Source organism: Megascapheus bottae, chromosome 8 (genome assembly GCF_031878675.1).
Source record: "Megascapheus bottae isolate mThoBot1 chromosome 8, mThoBot2.hap1, whole genome shotgun sequence".
NCBI classification, from domain to species: domain Eukaryota; kingdom Metazoa; phylum Chordata; class Mammalia; order Rodentia; family Geomyidae; genus Megascapheus; species Megascapheus bottae.
This window is the reverse complement of record NC_143516.1, coordinates 61137710-61153583: the sequence shown is the minus strand read 5'-3', so window position 1 is coordinate 61153583 and position 15874 is coordinate 61137710. Positions and strand designations below refer to the sequence as shown.

General features: G+C 40.1%; 1 protein-coding gene across 1 annotated transcript in view; it reads left to right on the top strand.

The window, feature by feature from the left end:
- Cyb5r4 (cytochrome b5 reductase 4) overlaps positions 1 to 15355 on the top strand; it is a 35713-nt gene extending 20358 nt beyond the window's left edge. Inside the window, exons 8-16 of the mRNA XM_090338499.1 lie at positions 223 to 316; positions 2815 to 2847; positions 5082 to 5204; positions 7050 to 7190; positions 8494 to 8646; positions 10389 to 10539; positions 10834 to 10920; positions 11885 to 12049; positions 14850 to 15355. Coding sequence (XP_090194625.1) covers positions 223 to 316; positions 2815 to 2847; positions 5082 to 5204; positions 7050 to 7190; positions 8494 to 8646; positions 10389 to 10539; positions 10834 to 10920; positions 11885 to 12049; positions 14850 to 14904 — 1002 coding nt within the window. The 3' untranslated portion in view covers positions 14905 to 15355. The remainder of the gene's footprint in view (positions 1 to 222; positions 317 to 2814; positions 2848 to 5081; positions 5205 to 7049; positions 7191 to 8493; positions 8647 to 10388; positions 10540 to 10833; positions 10921 to 11884; positions 12050 to 14849) is intronic.
- The last annotated feature ends 519 nt before the right edge of the window (positions 15356 to 15874 follow it).

Below are 15874 nucleotides of genomic sequence, written 5' to 3'. Positions count from 1 at the left end.
TATTCATACCAAACAGTGCTCTAAAGGTAGTCCCTAAAGTTTACACTCAGAAGCTACCCGGTAAAGTAGATATTAACCAGACAAATGTGAAGACCTGGATTACAACTTGGGGATGTGTAAAACAGTGGCCTAAGAACTCCTCCTCATCATCCTAAAATAGTTTTGTACAAGTTTTGGAGAAATTTTACTTCTTAATAACTCTACCTTTGCCCTCTGTTTAAGGATATTAGTTTAGAATCAATCATCATTGATCATCAAGATGGTTCCTTTAGAGCAGAAACAATCATGAAGGACTATTCGTATCTTATACATATTGGTGAGTATCTTGTTGTTAATGAGAATGCCTTTAGTTGTGTTTATTACTTGGTGAACAGTTTAGGTGCTAGGTGACTATATTTTATATCCTATTGTCATTCTGCCTTTTCTTTTTTGTCCTATTACTGAGGCTTGAACGCAGGGCCTGATGCTCTTGCTTGATTTTCTTGCTAGTGCTCTACAATGTGAGCCACACCTTCCATCCAGCATTTTGCCAATTAATTGAAAACAGTTTTGAGGGTTTCCCTTCCCTTCTCTGTACTCTGGTGGGCTTCAAAGCAAAATCCTCTGGGTCTCAGTCTCCTGAGAAGTGAGAACACCCTTGCCAGGCTGAATTCTGCTAGCAAATGGTATTATGGTCTCACCTTTCCAAGCTTAAGCAAGTAGCTGTATTCCGAATGGATAATGTTTGTGGTTCCAGCTCTGATGAGTCTCTTCTGCTTAGCATCTACAAATAAGTCTTTGGAGACATACTGGCCTGGGCTCCTCCGGTGCCCTGCTCACTGAGAGCTCCCCCGCTCACCTGTTCCTTGCCTGCAACAAGGCTAGGACCACAGCCTCATTCTGCTCCTTCAGCTACCTCAGAGCATACCCAGGCCCGGGACAGACAGTTTACTCAGCAGTTTTGAGGAATTCCAGGTCTATCAGAGGAAAAAAACCAGCAGTAAACTCCAGAATCAGTACTCCATTCCTCTCATTCCCAGCTGTATGAAAGCTCTAGGACTTTATCATGATTAGAAGGAGAAGCAACACACACAAAAAGCTACCACAAGAACATAATCATAGCACCTTTAAAAATGTGTTCTTTAAAATGAACATTGCTGTTACCTTTGTAAAACAGACTGCGACTTCAGACTTCAGCTCCCGTATCTGTGCCTGGCTTTGCTGATACTGAAGAAGTACCTTTGCTTCTGAATTTGGCCAGCACTGATCTTTTTCCCCCCTATTTTCTCATTCACAAGACTCACCAACTGCAAGTTCTTAAAGTTCTCTTAGAAACACATCCTTCCCTAAGAAGGTTTCTGTTTATGGTTAACAATATGGTAGCACCTTCCCGGGTGCATCTTCATCCCAGTAGAAAAGTGTAGTCATTAGTTCTGTCCTGATTTCTCTGAGTGAATTCCTGTGCCCACATCTGTTATGCTTTAGAATTTTTGTGTGGCTAATTTTTCTTGCACTGTAGCTGTTCAGTCCAGCCACAGCCATAACTGGAGTTGCCCCAAAAGCCACCATGGCAGGAACTTCTCACAAGGGAGTGTCATGCCTAAACTATTGCAAGGCTGGGATTCCAGGGAGAGTTGGTCATCTCCAAGAAGCCCTGTATGACATGCATTAGGGAAAGGAGAGGGGCAGAAGGGGCAGCAGCACATGCCAAGGCAGACCTGGAGGAGAGGCGCATGCTTTGATGTGCAGTGAGGGTCAGGGTGTGGGGGGTATGGCTGGATTTGAGAAGTCTGGCTTTGGAGACTAGCTGCTTTCTTAAACAGTACCTGGAAATGTATATATTCACACTCCTGCTAGGGTCCAAACCTGCAGAGGAACATGTGTAGCTGGCTGGGTCACATGGCAACCAAGACATTTTGTATTTCTCTGTCAGAACAGAGAAAATGGAAAAACAGCACACATGAAATAAACAAAATCCAGTACAAAGGGGAAACTCTTGGTTGCCATACTGCATGGGAAAGCCTGGAATCATGTACACACCTCAGTGTCAGATGACTATATTCACATGGTGAAATTTAGAAAAGGTATTTCTTACGTTTTCTCTTCCTGACTGTTGATTTCCACAGGGTCAGAGGATTTTCTTTTATTGGCCATTATATCCATCCTACCTGGGAAGTATCTGCCCAGGAGTTTGTTTTTTAGTATCAGATGGGTAATTGTCTCCTGAGTCAATGGTGAGAAAAAGTCACCTGGACTTGGGTGTGGCCTGCGCTTGTGCAGCATATACATGCACACCAGACACCCATGTGCTAAGTTGTGCTCTCCTGCCTGGACCACATGCACCTTGCTTTCTAAGATTGAGTCTGGGACTGATGTGGATTGGCCATTTATGGGCAGTTGAATATTTATTCCTTAGTTCATAGGGAGGGAAATTAATGGAAGAAATGTGTGTTTAAATAATTAGACTTTTAGTTATTCTCTCAGAAAATGTTTTCCTGGTATTTTGTTGTTGTTGTTGTTGTTGTTGTTGTTTAAAGGATTTTGAAATAGTATGTTAAAAATGATTTTGAGCTGTTTACCAGTAGCTCGCACCTTGTAATACTAGCTTCTTAAGCTGAGATCTAGAAGCTCATGGTTCAATGCTAGCCTGGGCAGAAAAAAAAGTCTCTGAGATTCTAGCTCTAATTAAGCAGCAAAAACCTAGACTGAAGGTATTCCTCAAGTGATAGAATGCCAGCCCGAACAACCTCAAGGCCCTCAGTTCAGAAGTCTTGTATAGTGCTCACAGCTGTATGAATTGTTTTAATTAAGTGCATTTTTTTTTAAATCACATAGGACTAAGCCATGAGGTTCAGGAAGACTTTTCTGGTAAGCTACCAAAAATAAAATACTGTTTTTGTGCATACATGTCCAAACACACACATCCTTTATTTTATTTTCTCACACATATTTATATGTTATAAAGTAGTTTTTATAAATGTTTTCTGTAGAAACAAAACATTGATTTAAAAATGTATGCCTTGTTCCTCCCACCCCCTTCTTTCTTACTGTTTCTCTTACCTCTCTATCTTTTTTTGTTGTTGTTGTTGGTCGTTGGGCTTGAACTCTGGGCCTGGGCTCTGTCCCTGAGCTCTTCAACTCAAGGCTACTGCCCTACCCCTGGGCCTGGGCATTGTCCCTGAGCTCTTCAGCTCAAGGCTACCAGTCTACCCCTTGAACCATAGTGCCACTTCTGGTTTTCTGGTGGTTAACTGAAGATGAGTCTCACAGACTTTAGTGCCTGTCCTGGCTTTGAACCAGGATCCTCAAATCTCAGCCTCCTGAGTAGCTAGGATTACAGGTGTGAGCCACTGAACCTGGCTTGTTTTTCCTTTTTCTCATACTTAAAAAGCAACTTCTGCTGGTTGCTGGTATCTCAAGCCTGTGAAAGCCGAGATCTGAGGACCCTGGTTTGAAGTCAGCCTGGGCAGGATAATCTGAGGATACTATCTAATAAAACCACTCAGAAAAACCAAGAAGTGGTGCTGTGGCTCAAGTGGTCCAATGGCAGGCTTGGTGCCAAGGCCCTGAGTTCAAGCCCCAGGATTGGCACCAGTAGAATCAAAACAACAAACCAAACAATTTCTGTCTCCTCTCTCTTCTTCCTTCCATCTCCTTCATCTTGCACTGTCTCTCACTGCCCTAGCTGGGTATGTTTTCTTAGATGATAGCTTTAAGTGTCTTTGTTGACACCATGTTGCTGCAAACACATGGCTAGCTCCTGCTCTCAGGTCTTCAGATTCCCACCCAGGGCATTTCACTAGGTCAGAATCCCTGCTGCATATTCAAAGACAGCATGCTGCTTCAAATTAGTGATCATTCAATTGAATTCCTGTGGCTAATCTACTTTGAAATGTTAGATTGTTGCAAGGTTTGCAGTGGAGAGGAGCAGATATTATTGTGTCTGAAGAAAATAGCTCAGTACTTAAAGAACACAAAACCTAGGTTCATCTAACCCAGTTGAAATGTTTTGTACCTGTAAAAGCATGTTCAATGACTCAAGTTAAAATCAATATAAAGAAGTCTACACAGATGTAAATATGTATAGTTACTAAAAAATGTATATATGGTTACTATTATATATGGAGAGATGCTAAAATGTATATGTATACACAGATACATACACACACATACATAATATACAACATAATTTTTTTTGTGTGCCAGTGGTCCAGGGGCTTGGACCACTTTGAGCTCTATTTGGCTATTTTTATTAATTGGATGTAAGAGTCACGTGGACTTTCCTGCCTGGCTTAATTTCAAACCTTGATGCTCAGCTCTCAGCCTCCTTAGTAGTTGAATTATAGGTGTGAGCCACAGATGCCTAGCAGTAGTTTAATACTAAACTACTTTAATCATTCAAAGGAAGAAAATCTACAAGGTTTTTAACTATCAAAGATCCACAGGTCCATTTTTACTGGCAACCATTTTAAAATAAGATGGATTAGTACCATATAATTCTAGTGAATATGTAAACAAAATTTTACTTTTTTCACAAAGTATCTGTATCCTTGTATAGAATCAGAACATTCTGACCATTTGAAAGGACTTTTAAAATAAAATCATGGTGGGGGGGCGGAGAGTTTGGCCTAGTGGTTAAAGTGCTTGCCTAGCATGCGTGAAGACCTGGGTTCGATTCCTTGGTACCACATACATACAAAAACGCTGGAAGTGGTGCTGAGGCTCAAGTGGTAGAGCTCTAGCCTTGAGAAAGTCCAAGGACAGTGCTGAGGCCCTGAGCTCAAGCCCAGGACTGGCAAAAAAAAAAAAAAAAAAATCATGGTGGGCCGGGAGTCTGGCCTAGTGTTAGAGTGTGCGTCACCTAGCATACATGAAGCCCTGGGTTTGACTCCTCAGTACAACATATTCAGAAAAAAGCCAGAAGTGGTGCTGTGGCTCAAGTGGCAGAGCATTAGCCTTGAGCAAGAAGTGTCCAAGGACAATGCCCAAGCTTTGAGTCCATGCCCCAGGACTGGCAATAAACAAACGAATAAATAAATAAATAGAAAAAATATATCATGGTTAGTATTAATAATACCACTGGAATTTTCTTTTCTTTTCAGTGAGGGTTGTTGAGAATGTGGGAAAAATAGAGATTACCCTTAAGAAAAAAGAGAATACTTCCTGGAAATTTCTTGGCCATCCCCTGGAGAAGCATAGTTCATTTATTCCAAGGAAAGATGCAGGTGTGTGCTCTTGTTTTGCTGTGTTCATTTCATGTTGGTGATGTTGGGATTGCAGTGGTGGAATGGTGGCATTTAAAAGATGTCACGGGCCTGGCCCTGTGTCTCACACCTGTGTAATCCTGGCTACTCAGGAGGCTGAGGGCTGAAGATGGCGGTTCAAAGCCAGCCCGGGCACTGAAATGTCCATGAGACTCTTATCTTCAAATAATCACCAGTAAACCGGAAGTGGCATTGTGGCTCAATGGATAGAGCACTAGCCTTGGACTGAAGAGCTCAGGGACAGTACCCAGGCCCAGAGTTCAAGCCTCATGACCAACTGAAAAAAAAAAAGATGTCACGGTATTTGTCTATAGGTTTGGTGTCTCCCTCTGGGAGGTCTGAGAGAAATACTGTCTGCCAGGGACTTTTTATTTTAGTTTTTTTACAGAGGTTGCATTTCAGATGAAAGTGTCTCATATTTAGGTTTCACAAAGTCATTAGATAACACCTTGAGTGGAGAACCCTACTAGGGCTAGACTATTATCTAAGTTTTTATTCCTTTCCAGTCTTTTAAATTAAAGGTGCACAGTTTATGTTTATGCCTTATATGCACATTTTTATTTTTTCTGTGAAAGACACATTTAATATTTTTCTGCTCAAGCAAACAAGTTGTTCAGTTTACTCTTAGAAGATAATACTGTTCATTTCATTTATAGTTTTTTGTTTCATTGTTTCTGTTTTCAAAAAAAAATTCTTTATTTCAGTCTTATGTATGTGCAGAAAGAGTACATATGCCCCTGCAAACTGCTCTGTTTGCTGGAAGATCACAAGGAATGTATCCTGAGTTTTCTCATTGGCCTAACAGCACTTGCTCCTTGTGTTCTGAAGTTTCACAGTGATCTCTCAGCGTGTGTGTCAGTTCTTATCCTTCATCCTTCTGCATTTGACCTTTGTGATCCTTTGAGATCTCTGTGCCGTATGGGAGTTGTGACCTTCAGTTCTGAAAAGTATCATTTCACTTCCTTCCTCCCTTCTTCTTTCTAGACGTTCTTACTCTAACCGCCTTTAATCAGTTACTCCAATTTTCTCTCATTTTCAACTTTGTCCTTTTGTTCTGCTGTTTATTGACTTTTTTCAGTTATGTCTTGTATCTCCTCTACCTCTTCTTTCTTTGTGACGGGGTCTGGAAGACCTGCAGGCTGGCTGATCCTCACAGTTGCTACAACTTCCTACTTCTGCATCCTCAGCGGTGGGTTTCCAGCTTGCCTAACCACATCTGGCTTCCACTAATATTTCTAATTTAAAGAAACTTTTTTGGCCAGTCCTGGGGCTTTTAAAAGAAAAATGTTCTGTTGTTTTAGCTTCCTATTCTTATCCTTAATTTTTAGGAATTGCAGATAATGTTTTAGAATTTTCATCTCTAATCTCTATGTTCTTCAGATTTATTAGTTGTGATACTTTTTCCATTTTGGTGGCTTATACCTGCACGGCAGGCAGCCCACCACTGAGCCACACTTCCAACTCTCTTTTACTTGGGCTGTTCTTGAGATTGGGTCTTGGTCTCTAACTGGTCCTATGTGTAGACCACAGTCCTCATGTTTTACTCCTCCTATTGTAGATAGGAAAGCCAGATTCCACCCCCACCTCTGGCTCAGTGTTTTATTCTGAGGAGGCCTCAGGGTCTCTTGCCTGGCCATGATTGCCCAAGTCAGGAAGCCAGCTTAAACATCCTGTGAGTACTTTAGGTATCTCTCCCATGTAGAATGTGTTACTGTAAATATAAAGCTTAGAAGATGGGACTACTTAAACTACTTAAACTTAAGAAACAGGCTTTAGTTCCTTAGGACATAATGGTTTGCTTTCTAGGCTTATATTACAGGAAGTGCCGGCTGGTCTCGAAGGCAGCAGTGACTCCGGACACGAGGCTCTTCTGTGTGGCATTGCCTCCAGGCACTCATCTGCAGGTGCCAGTGGGGCACCATGTTTACCTTAAACTAAGCATCGCAGGTAAGGCACTTAGCTCCAGGTGGTCTTGAAGTGATGGCTCAGTGTTGGTGCTCATCAGCACGTGTTTGTGGATGCAGTGTCTCCCACACTTGCTGGTACCCTGGTGATGCCTGGCTGCCCTTAGCACAGTGGCCCCAGACAGCTGTCATCCCAGGGGCCTGAGCCTCGCACTGTGATAACCCTGAAGGAGGAGGGTGAGGGGCGGCCGAGGTCCTCTAGGGACGCCAGTGTCGGAGGCTGCTATCTGCATCTGTTCTTCACGTTGCTTGGTGTATGTCACTTAAAACATTGGATCTAGATAGTTCAAATCAATCTGATCCATCTAAATGATTTCTTTATGTGTGCCACGAGTATAAGAAGCTATAATACTGTCTTCCTGGCTGTGAAAGTTCTTTTTCCTTGCTTTCTTCCTAAAATTACTTGTCTTACTAATGTTTTAAATATACTTCTTAATGGTTTCCATATTCGATTCCCCCTGAAGCAGTGACAGGTAAAATTCCCATCCTCATTGTCCTGTTTTCAGCAGTGAGTCTAAGCAACTCCAAACCAGGATCTGGTAGACATTCTGTGTTACCATGGCATGAATGCGGGACTACTGCTTGAGCAGTGTACCCAGCTGTGCCTGGTACACGTGAATTCATGGTATACAGGTCCAGGAGCCATGTACAAAATTTTGAGCTTTGAAATGGTTGGTGACTCTTCTCTTTGCAGTTTAGTTATCTAAAATTAACTTATGCATTTTCATTTTACTTTTTAAAATAGAACATTTTCTTGGAAATAGTTGGATTGATATTTCTTTCATTTACCAAAATAGCATATGCTAAAGTTTTAAGTCAATTCAAATATATAGAATTAAAGATGCAATTTCTCCCTTTCTCTCTCCCAAATGATCTCATTGGCAATTGCTATAATTAAAAAATTGACATACATATAATTAAATTATTATATGGATATCTCTTTGTTGCCATGGAGAACCTTTGTGCCATTTTTGTTCTGACCCATTATGAAATGCATATGCTGATAGAACAGATGGCTGTCTAAATATGTTACTATCTTTTTTATTTTAGATCATATTCAATAAAAATGGATTGTCTATATTATGGGAAGGTTTTGATCTGTTAAAATTATTTCATCAGGTATAAGCAGAAGTATAAATGTATATAGTACGTGGCCATAGAGCAGATATTTAGAGTTATATACACATTAGTATAAAATGTACACTTATATATTTAAATTTTGTGTTTTATCTTCTATAAGTGCTTTTTAGGATTTTGGAATTTAATGTCTTTGTTTTTTTTCCTAGGTACAGAAATAGTAAAGCCATATACACCTGTGTCTGATTCCTTAGTCTCAGAGTTCAAAGAACCAGTTCTTCCTAACAATAAATACATCTACTTTCTGATCAAAATTTATCCTTCTGGACTACTCACACCAGAGCTTGATCATCTTCAGATTGGTGAGTAATTCTGCAGTTTTTAAGCCTCCCTTGGGCTCCAGATCTGGTAGAATGCCCTTTCCATGCCTCCCTGCTGGAGTCCCTTAAACTGAGCTTGTCTACAGCCCAAGCCCTCCCCTCCATCTTCTCATCTTTACTACTGCTTACAGCCTCACTGTTCTCCACTCTATTTGGAGACTTGGATCTTCCCACTGTCACTCTGCTGGTCTAGACAGCCACTAAGTGCCACCCGAATACCAAGGAGTTTCCCTTCTTTCCTCTCTGCTCCTTTGCCACCCTCTAAAAACAGGCATATTGATACTTATTGTATTAATCTCTTGCTAGTCTCTCCTATTGTCTCTAACTAGCTAAGATTACAGGCGTGAGCCACCAGAGCCCCACTTACTTTAAATTCTTCTAAATTCTTTCATCAATTGCTATGAATTTCTATCTAGGGGCAAAAAACAAACAACAACAACAAAAAAAAACAGAAAAAAAACAAGGGAAAAAAACTGAACATCTTAGCATTTGAAATAAATTAGAGAATTTGAAATTCTTTTTTCTTTTCTTTCTCTCTCTTTTTTTTTTTTGCCAGTCCTGGGACTTGAACTCAGGGCCTGAGTACTGTCCTTGGGCTTTCTCAAGGCTAGAGCTCTATCACTTGAGCCCCAGCACCACTTCTGAGTTTTTCTATGTATGTCGTATGTTGTACCGAGGAATTAACCCCTGGTCTTCACACCTCCTAGGCAAGCACTCTACCACTAGTCCAAATTCTCCAGCCCAAAAATTTGAAATTCTTTATAAATCGCATACACAGCTTTTGTTTTGTTTTGTTTTGCCAGTCCTGGGGCTTGAACTCAGGGCTTGAGTACTGTCCTAGGGTTTTCTTCAAAGCCAACACTCTTCCACTTGAGCCACAGCACTACTTCCAGCTTTTTCTATGTATGTGGTACTAAATAATGAAACCCAGGTTTTCGTGCATGCTAGGCAAGCACTCTACCACTCAGCCAAACTCCCAACCTGGCCCACAGCTTTAGTTTTTCTTTGTAAAATTGCATTGACAGGTTTCAAGTGTCGCCAGGCTGTAATTTCCTTACTGCAGGCATTACCCACTTATCCTTCCCCCTCCTCCTGCTTCCTCACTGAGGGCCTTCTAGATGGGGACGCAACGTGCTCCAAGCATAGCTTGCTGCTTTCTAATTCTGCTTTGTTTTTCTAGGAATTAAACTCAGCATCGCTTTCTTTGATTTAATCAGTAGTGTTTTCAGAAAGTTTCATGGAGAAGTTAGCACAGCCTAACATAAAGGTTTTGAATGCATTTCAAATGTTTTAGCTCTCTCCTACCAATCCTATCAGTAGAAGAGCAGCAAGTATTCCTCCTCTGTCTTGTGCCATGTGATACAGGTCTATAGGGATCTGCTTTTGAGGTGCCTGTAGTGTAGTTTATTAGTCAAACCTGTACAGAGTATTTGTGGATTAATATTTTGTAGTGATGTGTAAAGTTCTGGCTTCAGCTTGTTGGAGAGGAGAATTGTGGGAAACGATATAGTAAAATCTCATTATTATTATTACAAGACTTAATCCTTACATTACTGTGAAGCCGAGGTTACTTGAGAACTCCTGATACACCTTAAAGACTGCTTGAGTGTCTGCAGCTTAAATAGCCATGGTGTTATTAACTTTCTAAATCCAGCTTTTAACCTCAGTTTCCCTTCTAGGTTTTTGTTTCATTTTTCTGATTTAGTTTATATTTCATTGTTTAGGAGATTTTGTTTCTGTAAGCAGTCCTGAGGGCAGTTTTAACATATCCAAACTCCAGGAATTAGAAGATCTCTTTTTATTGGCGGCCGGAACAGGCTTCACACCAATGGTTAAAATTCTGAATTATGCTTTGACTAATACACCCAGTCTCAGGTATGTAATTTTATCTCGTAATTACTGTTGCTTGTGAGACTTTTATTAACTTAAGGTATTCTAAATTAATCATTCATTGGACCCTAATAGATTTATTGTCATTCTCTCATTTATCATTTCTTACTCTGCTTCCTCAAGTCTTAGTTAGTATATTAACTTGCTTCTTTATTGCATTTCAGCTTTTTATAATTTTGGTTATCATTAAAAAAGCATTCACCTTAATTCACTTTAGTTTCTGTACATGTGCATATTTTAAATATAATTATATTTAATGAGACTTGTTTTTCTTTTAAGGAAGATAAAGTTGATGTTCTTCAATAAAACGGAGGATGATATAATTTGGAGAAGCCAATTGGAGAAATTAGCATTTGAAAGTGAAAGGTATTATATTGGTATTAACTCTAAATTTATATATTCATATCTATATAGTAAGTATAAGCCTTATAACTCATGTTGTTGAAGCTTCAGATTGATCAGGAAGCCTCCTCTTCAAAGAAAAAAGTAAACTAACCTAATTTTGTTTTCTTCTTTTTTTTTTTTTTTTTTTTTTTTTACCAGTCCTGGGGCTTAGATTCAGGGCTTGAGCACTGTCGTTGGGCTTTCTCAAGGCTAGACCTCTACCCCTTGAGCCATAGCACCACTTCTGGCTTTTTCTGTTTATGTGGTACCAAGGAATCGAACCCAGGTCTTCACATGCATGCAAGGCAAGCACTCTACTACTAGGCCAAACTCCTGGCCCCCATTAACCTTATTTTCAAAACAAATAATGTTAATACTTCCCTCAACCCCCTAAAAAATGCTGTTTGATAAAGTCTATGTAAAGTATCATTTAAATGTATATTATACTGTGTTGTTTCATTGAAACAATTGCAGTGTGTACACAGTTTTACAATCGCATACTTCCCTGTATGATTGGGTTCAGATAAAACATGTGATAAAGATGGATGAGCAGTGACATGATACAGAATTTCTTAGAGCCTTCAGTATACTGATACCCATTATGGCCCTAACTTGAGTATTTCCCATGGAAATGTTGGTGTAGCCAATGGAAAACAATTCTAGTGTAATATTTGTCTTTTACTATCCATTGGATTAACCCTTACCTTTATTGGCACATTCTAGTTATTACTAATGAGGGAAACCATGCAGCCTATGTTTCTTTGGGTCTGACTTACTTTGTTTAATGTATTTTTCCAAGTTGCTGCAGCTGTTCTTCTGCCCTGTTCCCGTGTCTGGCCAGGGTCACATTGTAAATTGTTCTCTCGGGGAGCATCTTCTTGAATTTGAAATGTTCTAATAGTACGTTTAAAATAATAGAATTTTAAAAACTGATTCTTTTCCCTAGATTTGATGTTGAATTTGTTCTCTCAGCACCTGCTTTGGAATGGAATGGCAAACGGGGACACATTGCACCAGCTCTTCTTTCTGAGTTTTTGAAAAGAAGCCTAGAAAACTCCAAAGTCCTCCTCTGCATTTGTGGCCCGGCCCCATTTACAGAGCAGGGAACTCGGTGAGTGCCGGCGGTGGGCATGCCATGCCTGGTGCGCGGAAGTAGAGATCTTCTGGAGACTCTTCCCTGTCTCTCAGTCTGTTGCAGCAAGGGCAGCTTTAGTTTTCTTGCAGGTGAGGGGCTGTGCATCTGCAGCCTGGAGAATACACTGTAAGGTGTATGGGAGGATGCAAATGCACCATAGCTTTATGTGCAGGACCTGAGTGTCTGAAGATTTGTTCTCCATGAGTGAACTACAGACTCCCCCTCCCCCCACACCCCATTTCCCTACTCCCCCGCCTTCCTGCCGGGGTAATTGTCCATATTCAATGGATGTTCTTCATTCTGGGCAAATGAACAGCAGCAGAAGACTCAGAACCCCTCCCCCTTGTTTTAATAAAGATAAACAGCGTATAATTACTTGGCAAATAATATTCCTTTGATTGGTCAGCTACTCCCTGTACTATAGAGATGAGTAAACCAGTCTCCGCTTAGAGGCCCGCTCTAGCTGGTAGTGGGAATCAAAGCACGTGCCCATCACTCACATTGTGAGTACTTTCACTGAAGATAAACTTCTGGGCAGGTACAGAGGACTGGTGTGAGATGGGGGTGGAAGCTACATGCTTTGAATGATGACTGAAACACTGGGCCAAGCAGATGCATTGGGGCAAAGGGAATCAGAGACTAGACAGGCTCCGCTAGAGTAAAGGCCTTAGACTAGGAAAGGGAGCTGGGAGGTGGGCTGGGACCACCTACTGAGAGTCTTCCCTGCAGGAGTAGAACTCCTGTACCCCGATGGCCCCCCCTTTTTTTTGATATTAACACTAGACAATTATTAATACAACTAAAGTGAAAAACACAGAAAAGATAGAATCATTAATAGAATAAACAGACAGGGATATTATACAATTTCAGGAGGCAAAATGTATGAGTAAATTGTAAACCTGTATGCATGAAGCATCAGAGCATTTAAATAAGTAAAACACAATCTGTCACAAATATAAGGAAAGCCTGATAAATACACAATTATAATGGGAAATTTCCATACACATCATCCAAATGGGCTGAATTTAATAGCCTCAAAGTAAGCCAGGGCATAGGAAATAGATACGATACAGCCTGTGCATGTGATCAAATCCATTCTCCCATCTCTCCACATTAGTCAGCCAGAGGTTGCATAACGAAATACTGCAGAATGGATGACTTAGATCACAGAATTGTATTTACTCTGCATCCTTGCTTCAAACATTCAGAGGACTCTCTTGTTAGGGCCGAATGCAGATTGTGACTTCAGGTTGAACCTGATGTTCCTCTGCTATTTCCCAAACCCTAGTACTTTTAAGAATTGTACGGAATTTAACATGCTAATATTGTGTAAATGGACAACAAAGCCTAGATAACAGTTTGTTGTTTTCAGCATGGTTCACTGAATATCTGAAACCTACAGATGAAATTTCCTGTTCCAAATGGAAAACGGATTCCTTTCGAAATAGTACTGTTCCCTGACAAGGCACCTGGTACAGTGAGATGAGTATTGTTTTATGCCTGTGCAGATGATATCCATTCTAGAACCCAAGGACTAAGAATCTTATTAAAGAAACACATTCTGCAGGGCAATGGCAAGTGTGTCGCAAGATGGTGGCTGTTATATCGACTCTGTGAAGAGTCTGGGGTCTGTTGTAAACCTCCCAAGCGGATCCACATTCTAGATGCCTGATGGCCCTTTTTGTACAAGTTCAAGGAGCTTGGAGTTGGAGGTTCAGTGCCAGCCTCCTCACTTACAATCACATGCTACCCAGAAAGTGAGGTCAAATAAACCACAGTCTGCTTGTGAAATGCTTAATAATGGGGCAGCTATGTATGGCTTAGTAAGTGTGCGATAAAAGGTGGTTGTTTACAGCAGCATTTGAAGCAGAGCTACTCCTAAAGTTTTCTCTCCATCCATGCTGTTCTCCAGGGTGAATTGCATTTCAGTAGGTATGTCTGTTTATGAAGGTAGATCGCTAGAATCAATTCCTTATTTTGAAAACTAGTGAATAAAGAAACAGAAATCAAGCATCTGTTCTGCCTTTTCTTTATGAGCCAGATATCTAGATAACTACATAATAAGCAGAAATCTAGTGAACAAAAAGTAATTCAAATATTAGGGATAAAAGTAGAATGTCATCAGTATTTGCTACAATGTAATAAGACAGGCAACTATGTATCATGTGCATTTTGGACTGGCTTTGTCAGGCAGAATTAAACCTTCATTAATCTCTAGATGCAGTATTCAGTTTGGGGACTGAAGTAACAGGAGCATATTACCAAGAAACATGACCGAGAGACTGCAAAGTGCAGATTGTTAGTCAGTGGACTCGACAAATTAATTTTTTCAAAAACAAATACATTGCAAGATGTGGATGGGGATGGAGGAATGGTGAAGGAAGGAGAGAAAGAATTTAAAGAGAAAAATATACGTAAAAGATTTATTTACTGACGTTAATGAGTACATCACAATGAGTATATTGACTCAAACAACTTAAAAGTCAACAAATGAAAATTGAACACTCTTTAAGAACTATAGTTTGCTTTTGTGTTTGTTTCTTGCCAGGCCTGAGCACTGTCCTTGGGCTTTCTCAAGACTAGCACTCTGCCATTTGAGGCACAGCTCCTCTTCTAGCTTTTCGTGTATATGTGGTACCAAGGACTCGAACCCAAGGATTCAAAAGTAAAATTACATTAAAATTACCTAGTGAAAATCTACTATGGTACAAAGATAAATTTTGTTACTATTGCTTTGTCTTTAAATATTACTCAACATTTCGCACTTCTTTTTCAGGTTGCTGTATGATCTTACCTTTTCGACGGATGAGATCCATAGTTTTACGGCATAACGAAGAACTTCCATTGTCTTATATTCATCAGTTATCTTCATGTGAAATTGACTGGCATTTTTTTAAGTGAACATTTTTGTATGTCCTAATGGTTAACTAGAGTCCAAGCTTCCATTTCTTAAATGAAATGTTCCCTCAGTTGAGGTAACTTCTTGGTCTTGTTTTTTACTACTGATTTTTACCTGGACAGCCAATCCTGGTAACAATGACATGCAAGATTTTTTGGTATGGATTACAGATTTTCTCACATTCAGATTGTATTACAGTTCTACCATACCATGTGTAAATGATCACTTTGATTATGTTTCTATAGTATTGTAATGTATTATTAGCAATATATTCTATTTTACTCAGGAATTGATCATTTTTTCTTTGTTATGAATATTAAAATGTAAAATATGGTAACTTATTAAGTGACCCCCCCAATTTTTTTGTATGTATGCAACTGATGCAAAGTAAAATAAAATTATACTTCAGTACTTTTTAATCCTTGTGGTAGAAATGTGGTTGAATGCAACAATACTGGACTAGTGCCTTACAGGGAATTGAAAGGCACCAACACAAGGTATTGGAGACATCTCCCAGGCATGCCGTGCTGGGCCTGGTGGGATAGAAAACATAAGAGATCTTTGGAGAGATCCATTCTTTCCATTCTTAGCCAAAGTCAAAAGCATCAAAGAGATATGAGTTTTCATATTTGTAAGATCCAGTTTCATGGCCTCAAATAATCATTATGGAGTGAGTTGAATTTTTATTCTTTTTTTTTTTTTTTCTTTTTACAAATCCAAGCCAGCTGGGAGAGGAGAATATTCCATCCCTAAGAGCTCTTTTTTTTTTCCTGCTGCTTCTGTGGTGGGCAGGTGGCAGGGAGGCCTCGCAGACTCTGGCTGCTTACTTTCCATCAGTGCTACTGTGCGTGAACTTCAGTCTTTTTGGCCAAGGTTCCTGGAAACCTCACTGTGGGCTTTTC